This window comes from Eumetopias jubatus, unplaced genomic scaffold (assembly GCF_037043125.1).
Source record: "Eumetopias jubatus isolate StellerSeaLion01/CBP00866 unplaced genomic scaffold, mEumJub1_p1.0 scaffold_13, whole genome shotgun sequence".
In the NCBI taxonomy this organism is placed as follows: domain Eukaryota; kingdom Metazoa; phylum Chordata; class Mammalia; order Carnivora; family Otariidae; genus Eumetopias; species Eumetopias jubatus.
This window is the reverse complement of record NW_028274819.1, coordinates 15,041,648-15,063,565: the sequence shown is the minus strand read 5'-3', so window position 1 is coordinate 15,063,565 and position 21,918 is coordinate 15,041,648. Positions and strand designations below refer to the sequence as shown.

The 21,918-nt window shown below is 37.9% G+C and overlaps 2 protein-coding genes across 2 annotated transcripts; both read left to right on the top strand.

Moving 5' to 3' along the window:
* Window positions 1-3,786: 3,786 nt before the first annotated feature.
* Window positions 3,787-4,698, top strand: LOC114215306 (olfactory receptor 4C12-like). Its single transcript, XM_028111235.1, has one exon. The coding sequence runs from the start codon at window positions 3,787-3,789 to the stop codon at window positions 4,696-4,698; it is 912 nt and encodes a 303-aa protein (XP_027967036.1).
* Window positions 4,699-16,300: 11,602 nt separating this feature from the next.
* LOC114215362 (olfactory receptor 4A47-like) lies at window positions 16,301-17,434 on the top strand. Its single transcript, XM_028111333.1, is given in 3 exon segments — window positions 16,301-16,374; window positions 16,590-17,025; window positions 17,027-17,434. Coding segments are annotated over 3 exon segments (849 nt in total). The 5' UTR covers window positions 16,301-16,369.
* Window positions 17,435-21,918: the final 4,484 nt, after the last annotated feature.

Below are 21,918 nucleotides of genomic sequence, written 5' to 3'. Positions count from 1 at the left end.
GCAGACGCTTAACCATCTGAGCCACCCAGGCGCCCCCACTCTCTTCTTTTTTTAATAGTTGAATTCTTGCATATGAGGGCAGAGACACTATCTGGGCTGTGAGGGCAGATATGTATTTAAATTTTAGTTTTATGGGTGGCTCAGTCATTTAAGCCTCCAACTCTTGATTTTGGCTCAGGTCATGATCTTGGGGTCCTGGGATTGAGACCTGTGGTGGGCTTTGCACTCAGGGGGGAGTCTGCTTCAGGATTTTCTCTCTCTCTCTCTGTCCCTAGTCCACTCGCACATGCCCTCTCTCTCTTTCGCTCTCTCTCTCTCTCTGTATCTCTAAAATAAATAAATAAATAAATAAATAAATAAATAAATAAATAAATAAATAAATCTTTAAAAATAAATATATTTTAGTTCTGCCACTATTCACTTCTGATCTTGGGTAAATTACCTATACTCAGTGCCTCAGTTTCCTTACTTGTATAATGAAAATAATAATAGTGCCTATCACAAAGGTACCTTATGTAATGTGTTTAATACAGGGCCTGGCATTTGGCACTCAGTAGTTAGTTACTGTCATTATTATTATTGAACAACACTGTGCCTGGTATATTTTAGATGTTCCATGAGCATTTATTGGAAAAAAAAAAAGAAATGAAGAATCTAGGTTCTAACTGTACCCTGATAATTATCCTATTCCTGTAGATCAATTCTAACCCATGTCAAAAATGTCCTTCTGTGGTCAGAGGGACTATAGTAGGAAGGGAGAAGCATTTCACTGCCATTTTGTAAAGGGCTGCTAAAATTAACTACTCTTCTCTTGGGAAAATAGCATAGCGGTGAGTCACTACTTAAATAAAACTGGTGCCTCTTTCTTGTGAGAACTGAAGGAGTCGAGCAGGACTGTGAGGATTCCTTGGTAGAGTGAACCACAAAGGCAGTGCCTCTCCCTGACTACATCTGTGGCTAGACCTGGGGAGCGAGTGAAATGATGGGAGAAAGTGGGTGCATTCTGAGGACCAAAGTATGTAACTCAGCACTGAGCACAGATGTTCTGAAAAAAGGCTCAGAAGAATTGGCTTCAAGAGATTCCTCATCCCAGAGACTTTTAGTCAACTGCTGATGTTTTGGTAATTGGATTTGCTTTTTTGGCTCTAGAAATGGCTGCCATGTTCTTAGGGTCTATATCAAGTCTCTCACACCAAGTTATACAGAAAAAATTAAAAACCTATAGATTTCTGTGAATCTCATAGAAATAGAAATGTGCTAAGCTGCAGAAATCTCTCCCACTCCCTGCAACCCAAATTCCTTTTAAATACAAAGTGAATGTGTCTGCTATCTGGGATTGTTTATTATCTGAACAGGTCAGGCCAGGGTGAGAAGTCCCAGAGATGTAGGGAGGGTAGATATGTAAGAAAAGCACAGTTTTCTTCTTTTTGATTTTACTTCAGAATTTTCTTTTCTGGAAACACTTTGATTTTTTTTTTTTTTTGAACAGTAAGTTTACATAAATCAACATGACCAAGACTCTGGTTTCATATACCTTGAATTGAAGAAAACCCTAATGGAGTTTAAGTATTGATGAGTCTGCCAAGAACCAACTGTTGACAAGACAGTAGTTTACAACCCTCAGCACTGAGTTAGGCAAAAATAACTTTTTTTTTTTCTGACCATTTTGTGTGTAAGGACAACCTATGACTTCTTGATTTGTGAGCATTTTTCTCTGATGTTGATCCTAAGGGCCATAATCAACAAGTGAGTTTGATAAAAAGTTCAGGCGTTAAGACAGCACTTGTTGGAATTATTACAATACACTTATTAAGTCTTTCTTAGATCATTTTGTAGTGTGTCCTTTTTTCTCCTCCTTTTTTGGTTTTACTTTTTCTCCTCTCCTCCCTTTCTGTCTCTACATCCCCTTTGTTGCTCTCTCTCAAATGCTTTCTAATATCTAATATTGGCTAAATTGAGTAGGGTTATAAAACTAGTAAAACACAACACTGTACAAAGCATTTATTTGAATAGTGAACAGAATTTACATTTAGTTTCCTGGAAAAATCCATACTTGGTCATAGAATCAAATTTGGAAGGAGTATATTATTTTATGTTTGGGATATGTCTTCAGCAAATCAATTAATGAATGGACAATAAATCTCACAAACAAAGCAAGCAAATTAAATAAAAATTAAGTATTTATATTAAAGATTCTTTTAATCACTTGCTTTAAAATTTTTCTGTTTTAAATCTGATGACCTTTATTTTTGACATTTATTACTGTTTTTCTTATTCTCCTGTTTCTTCTCACTTGTTTAGCTTACACTTTCAGAATCTTTGCCTTTTGAAGATGTTCAGAGACAATTTTGAGGGATTTCTTTGGTGATACTCCCATGAGAACAGGAAAATCATATTAACAATAATAGTAAATTTAGGAGCACCTGGGTGGCTCAGCAGTTAAGCATCTGCCTTCAGCTCAGGTCATGATCCCAGGGTCCTGGGATTGAGCCCTGCTTTGGGCTCCCTGCTCAGCAGGAAGCCTGCTTCTCCCTCACCCTCTCCCCCTGCTTGTGTTCCCTCTCTCGCTGTGTCTCTCTCTGTCAAATAAATCAATAAAATCTTTAAAAAAATAATAGTAAATTTAAAATGATTTAATCTTCACAACAATCTTAAATACAGATATATTTAGTCCCTACTTTAACAGATGAAAAAATTGAAGTACAGAGAGATAAAATAAATTGATGTTATGTAGTTAATCAGGGGTGCATCCCAGATTCCAAGCTAAGTCTTTGGATTTTAAACCCATTTCTCTTTGCTCTTTTTCCTTTATTTCTCTCCCTCTTTCTTTTGCTTCTTTTTTTCTTCTCCCTCTCTCAGTGAATGTTTTATGAGTATTTACTTTTTGGCCATCACTGGGAATACAAAAATGAATAAGATTACAATTTCAGTAAGGCACATATTTGCTTTCAAGGACACACCCTGTTGAAGAACAAGAGATAAGTATGAGACAATGTGGCAAGTGCCCTAAGGGCCACTTACCACCTTCTCTGAGATTGGGAGGAGGTCCAACACCATTTTTAGTCTTGAGGAAGCTGAGAAGTTACCAGACAAGTAAAGTAGGAAAAAGTATGGCTTGTGAAAGGATTTTTATATGTCTTTGAGTCTTTTCATATGACCTCAATTAGAACAAATTAGATTTTTCACTGGTAAACATGTCCAGACATTTTAGAGGTAAAATATATAAATCTTTGGGTGTATGTGAATGTGCCACATGTATGGCTATATCATGGATTGGCTCTTCCAAATTGATGCATGGTATTTTTCTTTTCTGATTTTAAATGTTACACATTTTTGTTGTAGAAAATTAAAAAAAGGGGTGCCTGAGTGGCTCAGCTGGTTAAGCCTCTGACTCTTGTTTTCAGCTTAGGTAATGATTTCAGGGTCATGGGAATGAGCCCGCACTGATTGTGGAGTGTGCTTAGGATTCTCTCTTTCCCTCTCTCCCTCTGCCCTGCCCCCCACTTGTGCTATCTCTCTTTCTCTCTCTCTAAAAAAAACAAAAACAAAAACAAAAACAAAACAAAATCAGGAAATTATAAAGAACAAAAAAAACCACCTATATTGTCACTTGTAAGAATATAAAAAATGAAACAGTTGATAGGGTCTTGTGCTTGTTTTTGCCTTCTGTAAAACTAGAAAAAATAAGGCACTCCATGAATATTTATTCATTAGGTAAAGGTGTCATTATTGAGAATGAGTGTGACTTTCTTTTCAGGGAAGTCACTTGTCACCTGAACTGAATTGATGGACAAGATGAATAATGTGACGGAATTCATCCTCCTGGGCTTGACTCAAAATGTGGACCTTCAGAAAGTCTCATTTGTTGTGTTTTTAATTGTCTACTTGATCATCTTGGCAGGCAACTTACTCATCATGATCATCATCAGCATCAACAGGGCCCTGGAAACCCCCATGTACTTCTTCCTGTCTAACTTATCCCTTATAGATGGCTGTTGTTCTTCCTCTATGACCCCTAAAATGCTTGCTGACTCTCTTACTGTGAGAAAAATAATCTCTTTTAGGGGATGTATGACTCAAGTCTTTGCTGGGCATTTTTTTGGTGCTGCTGAGATTATCCTTCTCACAGTGATGGCCTATGACCGCTATGTGGCCATCTGCAAACCCTTGCACTACACAACCATCATGAGTCAACAGGTGTGTAGCCTCCTTATGGGAGTGGTCTGGGCTGGAGCCTTTGTCCATGCAACCATTCAGATCTTCTTCATAATCTGGCTGCCCTTCTGTGGCCCCAATGTCATAGATCATTTCATGTGTGACTTAAACCCTTTGTTGAAACTTGTCTGCATGGACACTCATACCCTTGGTCTCTTTGTTGCTGCCAATAGTGGGTTCATCTGTTTGTTAAACTTCCTTCTTTTGGTGGTCTCCTATGTGGTCATTTTGCACTCCATAAGGACCTATAGCTTGGAGGGGAGGCGTAAAGCCCTCTCTACCTGTGTCTCTCACATCACTGTGGTCATTTTATTTTTTGGGCCCTGTGTATTTGTGTATCTGCGTCCAATGATCACCTTTTCCATTGATAAAGCCGTGGCTGTGTTTTATACCATGATAACTCCCATGTTAAACCCTTTAATCTACACCTTGAGAAATTCAGAGGTGAAAAATGCCATAAAGAAGCTCTGGATCAAAAGGTGACTTCAGTGGAGAAATAATCACAATAGTGTAAAATGACTTTATCTTTTGAATGGCAAAGAGAAAATAATATAATTTCTATGGTTCAGGGCCAGTGAACACTATCTGTAAAAGTATGTTGATGTTGGCATATAAGTCCTCTGAGGAAAGGCCCAGGCAGGAAGTTATTTATCATTTAAAAATATCTCATTTACATTTATTTATTGCCCATTAATTTTCAAACTTTGATTACTTTCAGAATCAACTGGAATTCTTATTAAAATGCACATTTCCAGGATACAGGCTCTAGAGATTCTAATTCAGTGGGACTGTTCCTGGATTGGCATATTTGCATTTTAAACAAATTATGCAGATGTTTCTAAGCAGGTGATGTATGCAGACACTTTGAGCAATAATGCTATAGATTATGTTTGCATCATTGATCTATTAACAGATCACTTTGTTAAAGCATTTCCTGGGAAGTATCTTTCATAGAAAATGCTATGAGCATCATGCAACTCAATTCTTCATAATTCATGTAATGCAAGCTCACCACCTTTGCCAAAAATGTAGCACTCTGTGAAGGTAGAAAAGCTTTCTGTATTCTTTATCTTTACTTTCTATATTTTTGAATCTTTTGCTACATCTGGTCTGATTCTCTCTTTTCCTCTTTTACTTCCAAAAGGAAGGTCTACTATTCTTGCTGGATTATTTGGACTAAAATTCATTGTTATTGTAATATTAACTAGTCATTTACATTGAGAACATTATTTTCATGATTTTGCTATGTGAAGGAGATTTTATATATCATTTTTATATGCATATTTGGAGGAATGGGTTTAGTATATTACAATCATTAAGAGAATAGTTCTAAGTAAGATAGTTCTGAGATCAGAACTTAGTTTTGCCACATACAGTGTGAACTTTAGCAACTTCTTTGAGTTAAAGGAGAGTGATAGAGATATTATCAGGATTAATAAATAATTCTTGTAGAACTTTTATTACCAATAAATTCTCGATAGCTGTTAGCTATTATGACATTTATTAGTGGAGTCTCTATAACATTGCAGAACCACTTAATCTATTTTTGAGCATTAGAATGGATAATACATAGTTTCCTTGTACCTTCTGTGAAGAATAATACTCTGAGCTCACTGGCCTTGTAAAATTCTTGGGGCTGGAATGTTTCCCAATATCCTTGGCCATTACTTTCCCACACTCTCCTGTTTTTCTCACTTCCATTGTCCTCATGTCTCCTAGGCCTTGGGGCTGACCCATTTATGGGTATGACTTTCTTCTGACAAGTCTGAATTGAAGGGCCAAAGAAGTCATTTTATTATGGATCTAAGGTCAACAACAGCAGGCAACTGGAATATGAACAGAATTAAGTGAGATATTTGTTTAGAAGAGGTGGTGTGGTGCAGTGGTGAGAGTAGATTCGAGTCAGATTTCCTGGGTTTAAATGTGTCCTGGGGAAGTTATTTTACCTTTCTGTAATATTTTCTTTATCCATAAAAACTGTAATAATAATACCTATTTCATAATATTTTGCAGCTATTTAAGTGGGGCTTGTATATGTTAAGTGAAAGTTCCTGGCATGTAGTAAACATTAAAAAAGTATATTTAAAAGGAAAAAAAAAAACCCTGATGCTGACCCTACTCTTAATACAGACAGATTTTTGCTTATATCTCTTCTTGAACTAGCAAGGCCCTCATTATGCCTGGGTCAGGACCTCTGCAGATCTTACCTTGGTCCTGTCTCCTTAGGTGAAAAAGACAGCTCTTTGTATGATCAATACTACGACATACAACTTTTCCCTTGAACTTTAAGTAAGAGCATTATTAACTTTTAGGTTTTTATTCAGCCTCTGGAAGTTAGTGTTAGTGGCCGTTTTGGGTGATGTGGAAAGATTTGGGTTATGGAGTAAATAGAATTAGTATTGAATTCTGTCTCATTAAGTTTATGTAACATTGTGTGAATTTCATCAGCTCTCAGGATCTTATTTTAATCGTAGTTCACATGGACACTGAAATGGTAATACATTTTTCATAAAGTAGTTTTAAGCATTAGGTGAGACACTGGATGCCAATTACCCAGGACAGTGCTTGTCACTCAGTGGGTACTTAATAAATGTCATTATCTTTGTTGCTCCCTCACTTCTTTGTTTGTGTTCTATTTCTATCTGACTTTAAAAAGAAAAACACCTCTGATTTATACATGTTATTCAACTCCATGTAGACATTTCTATTAAGAGGTCATGAGGCACTTCAAAAGTCTGAGAGTAAAGCCTTCAAAATTATACAAGATGGATGAGATTCACTCTTTAAAAAATTCACCTTAAAAATGTGAATGTCTCCAAAGTTACAATTAGGTTAAGGAAGACACCAAAATTTAATACACTTTTTATGACAAGTAAAAAAATCTGTAGTACAATAATTAGTAATTGTAGTAAAAGTGATTCCTACTTATTATACTTTGGCTGGTGCTACAAAGGCAAGTTACTATTTAATCCCCTAAGATCTCTATGAAATAGATAATGTTATTCCTGCTTTCTAGAAGAACTGAAGTGTGGAAAATTTCAATAATTTACTGTAGGTCACACTAGAAAATGCCCAGGATGGGATTTAGAACTTGTACTCTTAAACACTATCATGTACATCATAATAATGACAGATCACATAACACTTTCTAGTGTCGGGAAAGAGGCAATAAGTAAGTTAACATATATGTAAAAAAGTAACATTCAAGGAGAAAAGTACTTAAAAATTGAAGGATGTGATATGATAATGAATCAGAGGGCAGGGGGCCTCAAGTAAGTTAACATATATGTAAAAAAGTAACATTCAAGGAGAAAAGTACTTAAAAATTGAAGGATGTGATATGATAATGAATCAGAGGGCAGGGGGCCTCTCTAAGTTTTGTGTTCAAGGAGGACCCCAAAGCAAGAATTTATAGTGTATATCTGTGTTCAGGTATGAGAGACAGTGAATTGAAAGGTCATGAGTAAAACCACTAGAGAGGAGTTTCTGTATGTGTGAAGGGGATTTCTATCTGACATGGGTGAGTGTCATTACTCTCTTCTGACTCAGGGATCACCAAGCAACCTTAACCTTACAATTATTTCAGCTCTAATTAAAATCAGGATGAAGTGAGGTAAGCCTGGGTGGCTCAATGGGTTAAGCATCTGCCTTCAGCTCAGGTCATGATTCCAGGGTCCTGGGGTTGAGGCCCTTGTCAGACTCTCTGCTCAGCGGAGAGTCTGCTTCTTCCTTTCCCTCTGCCTCTCCCCCACTGTTTGTGCTCTCTCACTCTACCTGCAAGCTCTCTTGCTCTCTCTCAAATTAATAAATAAAATCATTAAAAAAATCAAGATGAAATGAAATAAAGCGTTTGTACTCAAGCAACCGTCTTTCCCTAGAACTTGCTTGTGCTTTCTGGCAGGTGTTTTCTTTGGTGGACTTGGTGTAGCCAATGACATTGATGTCCACTTTGCCTCCTCATAGCTTCTTTAATTTCTACAATTTTTTTTCCCATGTGAAAGCATTTGCTTAAATTGTACATCTCCATACAGTTGTCCCACTCAAGCACATCTTTTTGACCCTACATATTATTCTCTCATTTGTCCACTAGATCCAGCTGCAATGGCCTCATTTTTGCCTATAGGCCTTTGAACTAGTTCCCTATTCCCCAGGGCTCTTCCTCTGGACCTTCCTATGCCTGGATCGGTGTCCCCAGTCAGTCTGCAACTCAACTGCCACTTCCTTAGAGGTCTTCTTTACCCACCATGAAAAGCCATTCTCTATCTCCCTGAGTTATTTTGTTACATCACTCCCAATTTCTCTATAGCATCTGATTATCTCATTTACTTATTTACTCTCTCTCTCTTCCAATTAGAATGTAAGCTCCATGAAAGTAGATGCATTGGCTGTTTTGTTCACCACTGTATTTCCAGCAACTAGGGTAGACTTGGCACATAGTAAATGCTTCATACATGCTTCCTGAATAAAAGGCCACCATCTCTACTTAACTCTCTTAAGGATAAATGCATTTTTAAAAGGTACACTCTTAACTGGAAGCTTCTGAAATTGGTGACTTTCCATTCTTGGTGATAAAATTGAAACGGAGAATTTTAGGTCAGTTAATATATCAGCTGGGGTTCTTAGCTGATGCAGAATCTCTGTAGCTAACTTAAGTAGAAGGGATATATGATATGCAGTTAAATAGCTTATGGATATTTGGAAGAGTGGGAATCACAGATTCTAGGCTGAGAGATCAGGAAGAGCTTGCAGAAGCATACCTGACTGGACTGGCATGCTAAGGGAGCTACTTACTGCCTATGCCGTAACCAGGATCACCCTGCCCTGGCTAGACTGCAGTGGTACACACATTCCTGACCTCAGAGCCACTCTGATGCTTGGAACCACCTATCCCCAGATAACTGAATTCCACTCCAAGACTTGCACACATGTTCCTGGTTGGCAGAACCCATCACATGCCTGCACCCAAGTGGCAGGGTGACAGGGAAAGGAAATAAGTTTCTTTGGATTTTATGTTGGGAAAGTGGATACATATTTTATTTTTATTTTTTATTTTTATTTTATGTTTTTTTTTTAAATTTTATTATGTTATGTTAGTCACCATACAATACATCATTAGTTTTTGATGTGGTGATCCACGATCCATTGTTTTCGTATAACACCCAGTGCTCCATGCTGTATGTGCCCTCCTTAATACCCATCACCGGGCCAACCAATCCCCCGTCCCCACTCCCCTCTAAACCCTGTTTGTTTCTCAGAGTCCACAGTCTCTCATGGTTCATCTCTCCCTCCAATTCCCCCCCCCTTCATTTTTCCCTTCCTTCTCCTAATGTCCTCCATGCTGTTCCTTATGTTCCACAAATAAGTGAAACCATATGATAATTGACTTTCTCTGCTTGACTTATTTCACTTAGCATAATCTCCTCCAGTCCCATCCATGTTGATGTAAAAGTTGGGTATTCATCCTTTCTGATGGCTGAGTAATATTCCATTGTATATATGGACCACATCTTCTTTATCCATTCGTCTGTTTAAGGGCATCTTGGCTCTTTCCACAGTTTGGCTATTGTGGACATTGCTGCTATGAACATTGGGGTGCATATGGCCCTTCTTTTCACTACATCTGTGTCTTTGGGGTAAATACCCAGGAGTGCAATTGCTGGGTCATAGGGTAGCTCTATTTTTAAATTTTTGAGGAACTTCCACACTGTTTTCCAAAGTGGCTGTACCAACTTGCATTCCCACCAACAGTGTAAGAGGGTTCCCCTTTCTCCACAGCCTCTCCAACATTTGTTGTTTCTTTCCCTGTCCATTTTTGCCATTCTAACTGGTGTAAGGTGGTATCTCAATGTGGTTTTGATTTGAATTTCCCTGATGGCTAATGATGATGAACATTTTTTCATGTGTCTGTTAGCCATTTGTATGTCTTCTTCAGAGAAGTGTCTTTTCATATCTTCTGCCCACTTTTTGACTTGATTATTTGTTTTTTGGGTGTTGAGTTTGAGAAGTTCTTTATAGATCTTGGATACCAGCCCTTTATCTGTAGTGTCATTTGCAAATACCTTCTCCCATTCTGTGGGTTGCCTCTTTGTTTTGTCGACTGTTTCCTTTGCTGTGCAGAAGCTTTTTATCTTGATGAAGTCCCATAAGTTCATTTTTGCTTTTGTTTCACTAGTTTTTGGAGATGTATCTTGAAAGAAGTTGCTGTGGCCTATGTCAAAGAGGTTACTGCCTATGTTCTCCTCTAGGATTTTGATAGATTCCTGTCTCACATTGAGGTCTTTCATCCACTTTGAGTTTATCTTTGTGAATGGTGTTAGAGAAGGGTTGAGTTTCATTCTTCTGCATGTGGCTGTCCAATTTTCCCAGCACCATTTATTGAAGAGACTGTCTTTTTCCCATTGCATATTTTTTCCTGCTTTGTCAAAGATAATTTGACCATAGAGTTGAGGGTGCATATCTGGGTTCTCTATTCTGTTCCATTGGTCTATATGTCTGTTTTGTGCCAGTACCATGCTGTCTTGGTGATCACAGCTTTGTAATATAGTTTGAAATTGGGCAACGTGATGCCCCCAGCTTTGTTTTTCTTTTTCAACATTTCCTTGGCGATTCGGGGTCTTTTCTGATTCCATACAAATTTTAGGATTGTTTGTTCCAGCACTTTGAAAAATGTCATTGGAATTTTGATCGGGATGGCATTGAAAGTATAGATTGCTCTGGGTAGCATAGACATTTTAGCGATGTTTATGCTTCTGATCCATGAGCATGGAATATTTTTCCATCTTTTTGTGTCTTCTTCAATTTCTTTCATGAGTGTTCTGTGGTTCCTAGAGTATAAATCCTTTACCTCTTTGGTTAGGTTTATTCCAAGGTATCTTATCATTTTTGGTGCTATTGTAAATGGAATCGTTTCCCTAATTTCTCTTTCTACAGTTGCATTGTTAGTGTATAAGAAAGCAACTGATTTCTGTGCATTGATTTTGTATCCTGCCACATTATTTAGTTGCTGTATGAGTTCTAGTAATTTGGGGGTGGAGTATTTTGGGTTTTCCACATAAAGTATCAGGTCGTCTGCGAAAAGAGAGAGTTTGACTACTTCTTTGCCAATTTGAATACCTTTTATTTCTTTTTGTTGTCTAATTGCTGTTGCTAGGACTTCTAGTACTATGTTGAACAATAATGGTGAGAATGGGCATCCTTGACATGTTCCTGATCTTAAGGGAAAGGTTCTCAGCTTTTCCCCATTGAGGATGATATTTGCTGTGGGTTTTTCATAGATGGATTTTATGAACTTGAGGATACATATTTTAGAAACTAACATGTGCAGGATGCTTTTAAGAGACTTTTGGGCAGCCACACATTCAGGATGTGCACAGTGGGGATGGGAGCTCACAAAATGGGTTTCATTTATCTTTTAGATTTTAATATCCACAGAATTTAAGGGGGTCCCATTCTCTGTCCTATACCTAGGAGGAGAAGCAGAAGAAATAAAGGACCACAAGGAAGCTGAGAGCAGGAAAATTATTGATACCATGGAGTTATTCATATCATTTATTTTTACTGAATACCTCCTGTGCTAACAGTTGTGGTTAGTGCTGAAGTAGAAACACATATGGATAGCATGGTCTGTCACCTCCTAGCATTAGCATAGTGTAGCAATTGATGCAGTAGCACTTCCCAAATACCTCTTCGACTCTAATTTTCAACTGTTTTTAGAAGGAAGCTTTTCTCAATGAAAAACAAAAATGTTTATCTTACTGTAGTGACTCTAATCCTTTTGAAAAATCACTCCCAAATGTACTGTGTACTACTATGCATCAAGCACTTTGCATACATTATATCATTCAATCATCATAATTTCTTGAAGTACATATTATTCTCTTAGAGCTAAAAAATGAGGCTTACGGATATTTAAAATAATGTTCCTAAAGTTATGCTCTTGTAAATAAGAAGGCTAATTAATCCTGGTCACCTCTCTCCAACATATTTGGAATTCTGTTTAAAATCCACGATTGGCTAGGTTCAAAATGGTAAGCTCATTCCATCTTGCCTCACATCTCTGTCTGTTTGGATCTTGGCTGTTAATGCAGGCCCTCAGGCCATCCAGCTTATCCACATGCATTTGTGTACTTCCTCTTCCTGGACACATATCACCTTAAAAAATTAATAAACTTTATTTTTAGGACAGTTTTCAGCTTCTGGCTATTTGAACAGGAAGTACAGAGAGTTCCTGTATAATCCGTGTTCCCACACATGGAAATTTCTCCCTCTATGGACCTCTCACATGACAGTGGTACATTTGTTACAGGTGATGAACCTATATTGAAATATTATCACACAAAGTCCATACTTTACATTAGGGTTCACTCCTGGTCCTGTACATTCTATGGGTTTGGACACATGTCTAATGACATGTAGTCACCATTGTAGCATCATACAGAGTAGTTTCACTGCCTTAAAAATGCTCCGTAGGCTGTCTGCTCATCCCTCCATCTCTCCTAACTCCTTGGCAGCCACTGATCTTTTCACTGTCTCCATAGTTTTGCCTTTTCCACAATTTCACATAGTAGGAATCATATGATATATACACTTTTGATATTGGCTTCTTTCACTTAGTAATACACATTTGAGTTTCTTCCATGTCCTTTCCTTATTTGATAGCTCATCCTTTTAGTGCTGAATAATATTTATTTTCTGGATGTACCACAGCTTATTTATCCACTCATCTACCAAAGGGTGTCTTGGTTGCTTTCATGTTTTGACAATTATGAATAAAATTGCTAGAAAAACCAGGTGTAGGTTTTTTTCTTCCCAGCTTGATTAAAATATAATTGACATATAATGTTTTATAAGTTTAACATGTACAATGTGATTTGGTATACCATATATATTGTGAAGTTATTACCACAAAAAGGTAAGTTAAAACATTGGTCACCTCACATAATTAATTTTTTTTTGTTGAGAAGTTTTAAGACCTACTCTCAAGTATATAACACAGTATTGTTAACTATGTTACCATACTGATTATTAGATATCCAGAATTTATTCATCTTATGCTGGAAGTTTGTAGTTTTTGACCAACATCTCCCCCTTTCCCTACCCCCAGCTCCTGACAACCACTGCTCTGTTCTGATTCTGAGTTTGACTTCTTCACTTTTGAAGGATAATTACACAGAGCACAGAAATTTAGCTTGGTGTTTGTTTTTTCTCTCAACACTTTAAATACTTCACTCCATTCAGTTCTTTCCTGCGTGGTTTCTGAGAAGTTGGATGTAATCCTTGCCTCTGCTTCTTGTTGTGGTGGTCCCAGACTACTGATAGTGATGCTATTGCCCAGGAATGCCTGTGGCACTCACCTGGACCTGGATTACTTGTAGTTAAGTCCCCACAGACATTTCCCCCACTGAGGCCAGTGTTGTGGCTGGACTAGCTCTTGTCGTTCTTATTATGATTGCAGGACATACTTGACTATAGTAGAAATGATCAGGGAACTTCGAGGTACAAGATTTATTATGCACTAGTCCTGGAGGACTAGTACATGGCATATCCGAGGGCCACACCCAAGTTTGCAGGTGAAGAGAGTGAGAGAGCACAGACCTGGTGCTCTGCCTTTACTAGGGTCTGGAGGTGGTAGGGAGGTATCTAGGGTTTCGTTGGTTCAGTCTTTACTGGCTAATTTAAAGCACGAGGGTGGGAATTAGAGCATGGAAAGGGAGAAGCAGGGTCACTCAAGTGGTCAGTTATTGAAGTTACCCAGGGATTTCTGAAAGAGGGAACTTCATGAATGGAGGTGACTTAATTCCTTATCCTGTTCCTTTCCTAGTAGCTGTGTCATAAGCCGGCAATATGTTTATTCGAGATGGATGCCTTTTGAAATGAATGCTTTGGCAATCAAAAACTTAATGTCAAGCACTTACACTACTAGAGCTTAATGTCAGATACTCCTCTATAGGTAAGATGTTTTTTCCTCTGGCTGCTTTCAAGATTTAAAAATTTATCTTTGATTTTCTGAAGTTTGAATATGACATACTTCTATATGGTGTTTTCTTTCTTTGGCGTTTATCTTATGAGGTATTCTCTGAGCTTCCAGAGGCTGGGTTTTTGACATTAATTTGGGGGAAAATTCTTAGTCATATTGCTTCAAATAGTGCTTTTGTTCTTTTTACTTTTTCTTCTTTTTCTGGTATTCCCATTACATGTACGTTACCCCTTTGGTAGCTGTCCCACCGTTCTTGCGTATTCTGTTCTGGTTTCTTTTCTCTGGGACTGTATAGTTCACCATGCTTCTTGTCCAACCTCTCCATAAGGTAATAGGTCTAAAAGTATCCTTACATATAGATGTTCTTTTGAATTTTTAAAATTTGGTGGAAAATCAAAGTGAATAGAAAGAGCAGGAGTCAGTCTTGGACATACTCCCAAATGCATGACTCAATGATATATCTGGTTAGAGGGTGAAAAATGACCTGTGATATTTGTCTTTATGGGGGAGAAGTTGCTGTTCTCTTCAGGACTGTAGGACATTTCACACAAGTCCTCTCAAGATCTCAGTACGATTAATTTTGCCATACTAACAGAATGAGATGGCTCCAAAATGGGAATGGTAGGTTGCTTTTGTTTTTGAAAGTACTGGAAAAGAAATTAGTTTCTAGGGAACAGTTTCCCTTTTAAAAGAGCTTGCTATTGACTTCTTATGTTACATAGGTTTGCCTGCCTTGATAAATTACCCTAATGTGGAAAATTTTTTTCTGTTTGCATCATGGAATTCCTTTTAAACAGTCTACAAGCAAATAATAACAATTTTCCGAATTACTTAGAGGACTCTGTGTAGAAAATGGACAGACATATTCATATGAAGTCAAATATATCCTTAAGGACTAATGCAGCTTTTTGTCCTCAGTGGTGATACTGGATGGAAGAGACATTTCCAGGTCTTTATGAGTTACTTGAAAAGTCCTCTTGCTGACTGTGAACAAGTCTTCAAAAGGTAAGCCTATGAGGGTTAATGGTGGAAGCCAGGTTTTTCAATTGTGTGAATTATTTTATTATGCAGAAAATTCTTATAAACTTAAGTTTATAAGGATTGAAAGGTTGAGAAGTTCTTTGGAATCACAGGAGATTTGAAGTCAATCAAAGTTAGTTTTTAATTCTATCTCTGTCACTGAAGGGTGTATGACTGAGAAAATTAAGTGTTCTAAGCCTGTTTCTTCAACTATAAAATGGGTATAACAGAACTTGCTACAGTAAAGATAAGATGTTGTACATTAAATGTGATTCTATATATGTGTGCATATATAGATGTAGATATATAAATATATAGGGGTGTACATGTATTACACATACATACAATAAGTGTGGAAGTATCATGTGATATATATAGAGTTGTGCATGAAAAATAATAAATGTTCTTCTAGCAGCATTTCCTCTCATTAAAATTTTTGTACTGTGTAATGAGATGGAGGTCATTTAGGAAGGAATAGGTTTGTTGTGGAAAATTAAAACCTTATCTTAATAAATACTTAATTGATAACCATTTGGAAATGTCATTTAGGTAGTTGTTTACAGAGAGCCATTCATAAATTGTTCTCCCACTTTGGATATATAAATTACCTTAAGTGATTCTTCACTTAAGAATTACACTTTATGCATGACTTTATACATGGTGCATCTTTCATGGAATCCCCTTTCCATCCTCTCTTGTTCTTTCACTTCTCCTTTAAAACTCAGCTAAAGTACTGTTTTCTCTAGGAAGCCTTCCCAGAGTCCATGTTGATTTATGTGCTCTGGCACAGGCAACCTGTAGTCTACATGAATATACTTATAGTGACACTTATTAAATTGGTGTGTAATAGTCTGACCCCTATATATGAAATCACTGAGGGGAAGAAACCATGTTGTATTCAACTGGGTGATATCAATTATGAAAGGTTTGACATAAATAGATTTTCCATGTGCATTTTTTATTGAATAAATAAAAAATAAGCTTATAATGTATTAAAAGTTTTTTCCCTTTGTTTTAAAGGTAAACTGTTTCTAGTAACTTAAGTCAGCACCTATAAGGAATAGACAGAGCCAAGGAAATGGAAAAAAGAACAATGTTACTGACTTTGTCCTCTTGGGCCTCACACAGAATCCAAAGGAGCAGAAAGTACTTTTTGTTATGTTCTTACTTTTCTATATATATATATATTTTTAAAGATTTTATTTATTTATTTGAGAGAGAGAGAATGAGAGATAGAGAGCACGAGAGGGAAGAGGGCCAGAGGGAGAAGCAGACTCCCCGCCGAGCAGGGAGCCCGACGCGGGACTCGATCCTGGGACTCCAGGATCATGACCTGAGCCGAAGGCAGTCGTTTAACCAACTGAGCCACCCAGGCGCCCTTGCTCTTTTATATTTTGACCATGGTGGGCAACCTACTCATCGTGGTGACTCTTTCTGTCAGTAAGACCCTGGGCTCACCTATGTACTTTTTTCTTGCTAGCTTATCATTTATGGATGTCATTTATTCATCATCTATTTCTCCTGAACTGATTTCAAATTTGTTCTTTGGGGAAAATATCATATCCTTCCAATCTTGTATGACCCAGCTATTTACAGAGCACTTTTTTGGTGGATCAGAGGTCTTTCTTCTGCTAGTGATGGCCTATAACCACTATGTGGCCATCTGCAAGCCCTTGCATTATTTGGTGATCATGAGGAAGTGGGTATGTGTTGTGCTGCTGGTAGTGTCCTGGGTTGTGGGTTTTCTGCATTCAGTAATTCAAGTTAGCACTATATATGGGCTCCCAATCTGTGGTCCCAATGTCATTGATCATTTTTTTCTGTGACATGTACCCCTTATTGAAATTGGTCTGTACAGACAACCATGTCATTGGCCTCTTCGTTGCAGTCAATGGAGGACTGATCTGCACTATTGTGTTTGTGCTCTTGCTCATCTCTTATGGTGTCATCTTGCACTCTCTAAAGAACCTTAGTCCAGAAGGGAGGCAGAAAGCCCTCCAGACCTGTGGTTCCCACATCACGGTGGTGGTCTTCTTCTTTGTTCCATGTATTTTCATGTATGTAAGACCTGCTAAGACCTTCTCCATTGACAAATCATTGAGTGTGTTTTATACAGTCATAACCCCAATGCTGAGCCCATTGATTTATACTCTGAGAAATTCTGAGATGACAAATGCTATGAAGATGCTCTGGGGAAGAAACATCATGTCTTGTAGTAAATGAGCACATCTTCCACCACAAAGAGAGTCATTTGGCATTAGGGTTCATTTCCTTAGAATGCAGAAGTCTTCTTAAATCTGATTCTGACTTTCCTTTCATCAAAGAATTTCTGGTAATTATAATTAAAGAATGGACCAGATGATTGTACTGTAATAAGTTTTCCTCCCTGCTAGAATATAAGATCTATAATGTCTTGTGAATCACTTCACTTAGATTGGTATAATGCCTTTATAGCAAGGAATCCATAATAGGTAATGCATTAGTGAGGAAATTTTTATATGATTACACGAAATTCTTTTTTAAATTTTTTATTGTTATGTTAATCACCATACATTACATCATTAGTTTTTGATGTACTGTTCCATGATTCATTGTGCATAACACCCAGTGCTCCACGCAGAACGTGCCCTCTTTAATACCCATCACCAGGCCAACCCATCCCCCCACCCCCCTCCCCTCCAGAACCCTCAGTTTGTTTTTCAGAGTCCGTCATCTCTCATGGTTCGTCTCCCCCCTCCGATTTACTCCCCTTCATTCTTCCCCTCCTGCTATCTTCTTCTTTTTTTATTTTCTTAACATATATTGCATTATTTGTTTCAGGGTACAGATCTGTCATACAACAGTGTTGCACAATTCACAGCACTCACCATAGCACATACCCTCCCCAATGTGTATCACCCAGCCACCCCATCCTTCCCACCCCCATCACTCCAGCAACCCTGTTTGTTTCCTGAGATTAAGAATTCCTCATATCAGTGAGGTATATGATACATGTCTTCCTCTGATTGACTTCTTTCACTCAGCATAACACCCTCCAGTTCCATCCATGTCGTTGCAAATGGCAAGATCTCATTCCTTTTGATGGCTGCATAATATTCCATTGTGTATATATACCACTTCTTCTTTATCCATTCATCTGTCGATGGACATCTTGACTCTTTCCATAGTTTGGCTATTGTGGACATTGCTGCTATAAACATCGGGGTGCACGTACCCCTTTGGATCCCTACATCTGTATCTTTGGGGTAAATACCCAGTAGTGTAATTGCTGGATCATATGGTAGCTCTATTTTCAACTGTTTGGGGAACCTCCATACTGTTTTCCAGTGTGGTTGCACCGGCTTGCATTCCCACCAACAGTGTAGGAGGGTTCCTTCTCCACATCCCCGCCAACATCTGTCGTTTCCTGACTTGTCAATTTGAGCCATTCTGACTGGTGTGAGGTGGTATCTCACTGAGGTTTTGATTTGGATTTCCCTGATGCCGAGCGATGTTGAGCACTTTTTCATGTGTCTGCTGGCCATTTGGATGTCTTCTTTGGAAAAATGTCTGTTCATGTCTTCTGCCCATTTCTTGATTGGATTATTTGTTCTTTGGGTGTTGAGTTTGATAAGTTCTTTATAGATTTTGGATACTAGCCCTTTATCTGATATGTCATTTGCAAATATCTTCTCCCATTCTGTCGGTTGTCTTTTGGTTTTGTGGACTGTTTCTTTTGCTGTGCAGAAGCTTTTTATCTTGATGAAATCCCAATAGTTCATTTTGGCCCTGGCTTCCCTTGCCTTTGGCGATGTTTCTAGGAAGAAGTTGCTGTGGCTGAGGTCGAAGAGGTTGCTGCCTGTGTTCTCCTTTAGGATTTTGATGGACTCCTGTCTCACGTTTAGGTCTTTCAACCATTTGGAGTCTATTTTTGGGTGTGGTGTAAGGAAATGGTCCAGTTTCATTCTTCCGCATGTGGCTGTCCAATTTTCCCAACACCATTTGTTGAAGAGACTGTCTTTTTTTTCCATTGGACATTCTTTTCTGCTTTGTCAAAGATAAGTTGACCATAGAGTTGAGGGTCCATTTCTGGGTTTTCTATTGTGTTCCACTGATCTATGTGTCTGTTTTTGTGCCAGTATCATACTGTCTTGATCATGACAGCTTTGTAATAGAGCTGGCATTCTGGAATTCTGATGCCGCCAGCTTTGTTTTTCTTTTCAACTCTCCTCTGGCTATTCGGGGTCTCTTCTGGTTCCATACAAATTTTAGGATTATTTGTTCCATTTCTTTGAAAAAAGTGGATGGAATTTTGATGGGGATTGCATTGAATGTGTAAATTGCTCTAGGTAGCATTGACATCTTCACAATGTTTGTTCTTCCAATCCATGAGCATGGAACGTTTTTCTGTCTTCTTCAATTTCTTTCATGAGCATTTTATAGTTTTCTGAGTACAGATCCTTTGCCTCTTGATTGAATTTATTCCTAGGTATCTTATGGTTTTGGGTGAAGTTGTAAATGGGATCAACTCCTTGATTTGTCTCTCTTCTGTCTTGTTGTTGGTTTATAGGAATGCCACTGATTTCTGTGCATTGATTTTATATCCTGCTACTTTACTGAATTCCTGTATGCGTTCTAGCAGTTTTGGGGTGGAGTCTTTTGGGTTTTCCACATACAATATCATATCATCTGCAAAGAGTGAGAGTTTGATGTCCTCTTTGCTGATTTGGATGCCTTTGATTTCTTTTTGTTGTCTGATTGCTGTGGCTAGGACTTCTAATACTATGTTAAATAGCAGTGGTGAGAGTGGACACCCCGCCGCGTTCCTGACCTTAGGGGGAAAGCTCTCAGTTTTTCCCCATTAGAATGATATTTGTTGTAGGTTTTTTAGATGGCTTTTATGATATTTAGGTATGTACCCTCTATGCCTATACTCTGAAGAATTTTGATCAAGAAAGGATGCTGTACTTTGTCAAATGCTTTTTCTGCATCTATTGAGAGGATCATATGATTCTTGTTCTTTCTTTTGTTAATGTATTGTATCACGTTGATTGATTTGCGGATGTTGAACCAACCTTGCAACCCAGGGATAAATCCCACTTCGTCATGCTGAGTAATCCTTTTAATATACTGTTGGATCCTATTGGCTAGTATTTTGGTGAGAATTTTTGCATCCATGTTCATCAAGGATATTGGTCTGTAATTCTCCTTTTTGGTGGGGTCTTTGTCTGGTTTTGGGATCAAGGTAATGCTGGCCTCATAAAATGAGTTTGGAAGTTTTCCTTCCATTTCTATTTTTTGGAACAGTTTCAGGAGAATAGGTATTAATTCTTCTTTAAATGTCTGATAGAATTCCCCTGGGAAGCCATCTGGCCCTGGGCCTTTGTTTGTTGGGAGATTTTTGATGACTGCTTCAATTTCCTTGGTTATAGGTCTGTTCAGGTTTCCTATTTCTTCCTGGTTCAATTTTGGTAGTTGATACATCTCTTGGAATGCACCCACTTCTTCCAGGTTATCTAATTTGCTGGCATAGAGTTGCTCATACTATGTTCTTATAATTGTTTGTGTTTCTTTGGTGTTGGTTGTGATCTCTCCTCTTTCATTCATGATTTTGTTGATTTGGCTCATTTCTCTTTTCTTTTGGATAAGTCTGGCCAGGGTTTTATCAATCTTGTTAATTTTTTCAAAGAACCAGCTCCTAGTTTCGTTGATCTGTTCTACTGTTCTTTTGGTTTCTAGTTCATTGATTTCTGCTCTGATCTTTATTATTTCTCTTCTCCTGCTGGGTTTAGTCTTTATTTGCTGTTTTTTCTCTAGCTCCTTTAGGTGTAGGTTTAGGTTGTGTATTTGAGACCTTTCTTGTTTCTTGAGAAAGGCTTGTATTGCTATATTCTTTCGTCTTAGGACCGCCTTTGCTGTACCCCAAAGATTTTGAACAGTTGTGTTTTCTTTTTCATTGGTTTCCATGAATTTTTTAAATTCTTCTTTAATTTCCTGGTTGACCCATTCATTCTTTAGTAGGATGCTCTTTAACTTCCATGTATTTGAGTTCTTTCCGACTTTTCTCTTGTGTTTGAGTTCTAGTTTCAAAGCATTGCGGTCTGAAAATATGCAGGGAATAATCCCAATCTTTTGGTACCGGTTGAGACCTGTTTGGTGACAGGATATGATCAATTCTGGAGAATGTTCCATGGGCACTAGAGAACAATATGTATTCTGTTGCTTTGGGATGGAATGTTCTGAATATGTCTGTGAAGTCCATTTGGTCCAGTGTTTCATTTAAAGTGTTTATTTCCTTGTTGATTTTTTGCTTAGATGATCCGTCCATTTCAGTGACGGGGTGTTAAAGTCCCCCACTATTATTTTATTGTTGTCAATGTGTTTCTTTGCTTCTGTTATTATTCGCCTTATATAATTTGCTGCTCCCATGTTAGGGGCATAGATAGTTACAATTGTTAGATCTTGTTGGATAGACCATTTAAGTAGTTTATAATCCTTCCTCATCCTTTATTACAGTCCTTTGTTTAAAATCTAATTTTTCTGATATAAGGATCGCCACCCCAGCTTTCTTTTGGTGTCTATGGGCAAGGTAAATGGTTTTCCACCCCCTCATTTCAACCTGGGGTTGCCTTTGGGTCTAAAATGAGTCTCTTTCACACTGCATACAGATGGGTCTTGTTTTTTTATCCAATGTGATAGCTTGTGTCTTTTGAGTGGGGCATTTAACC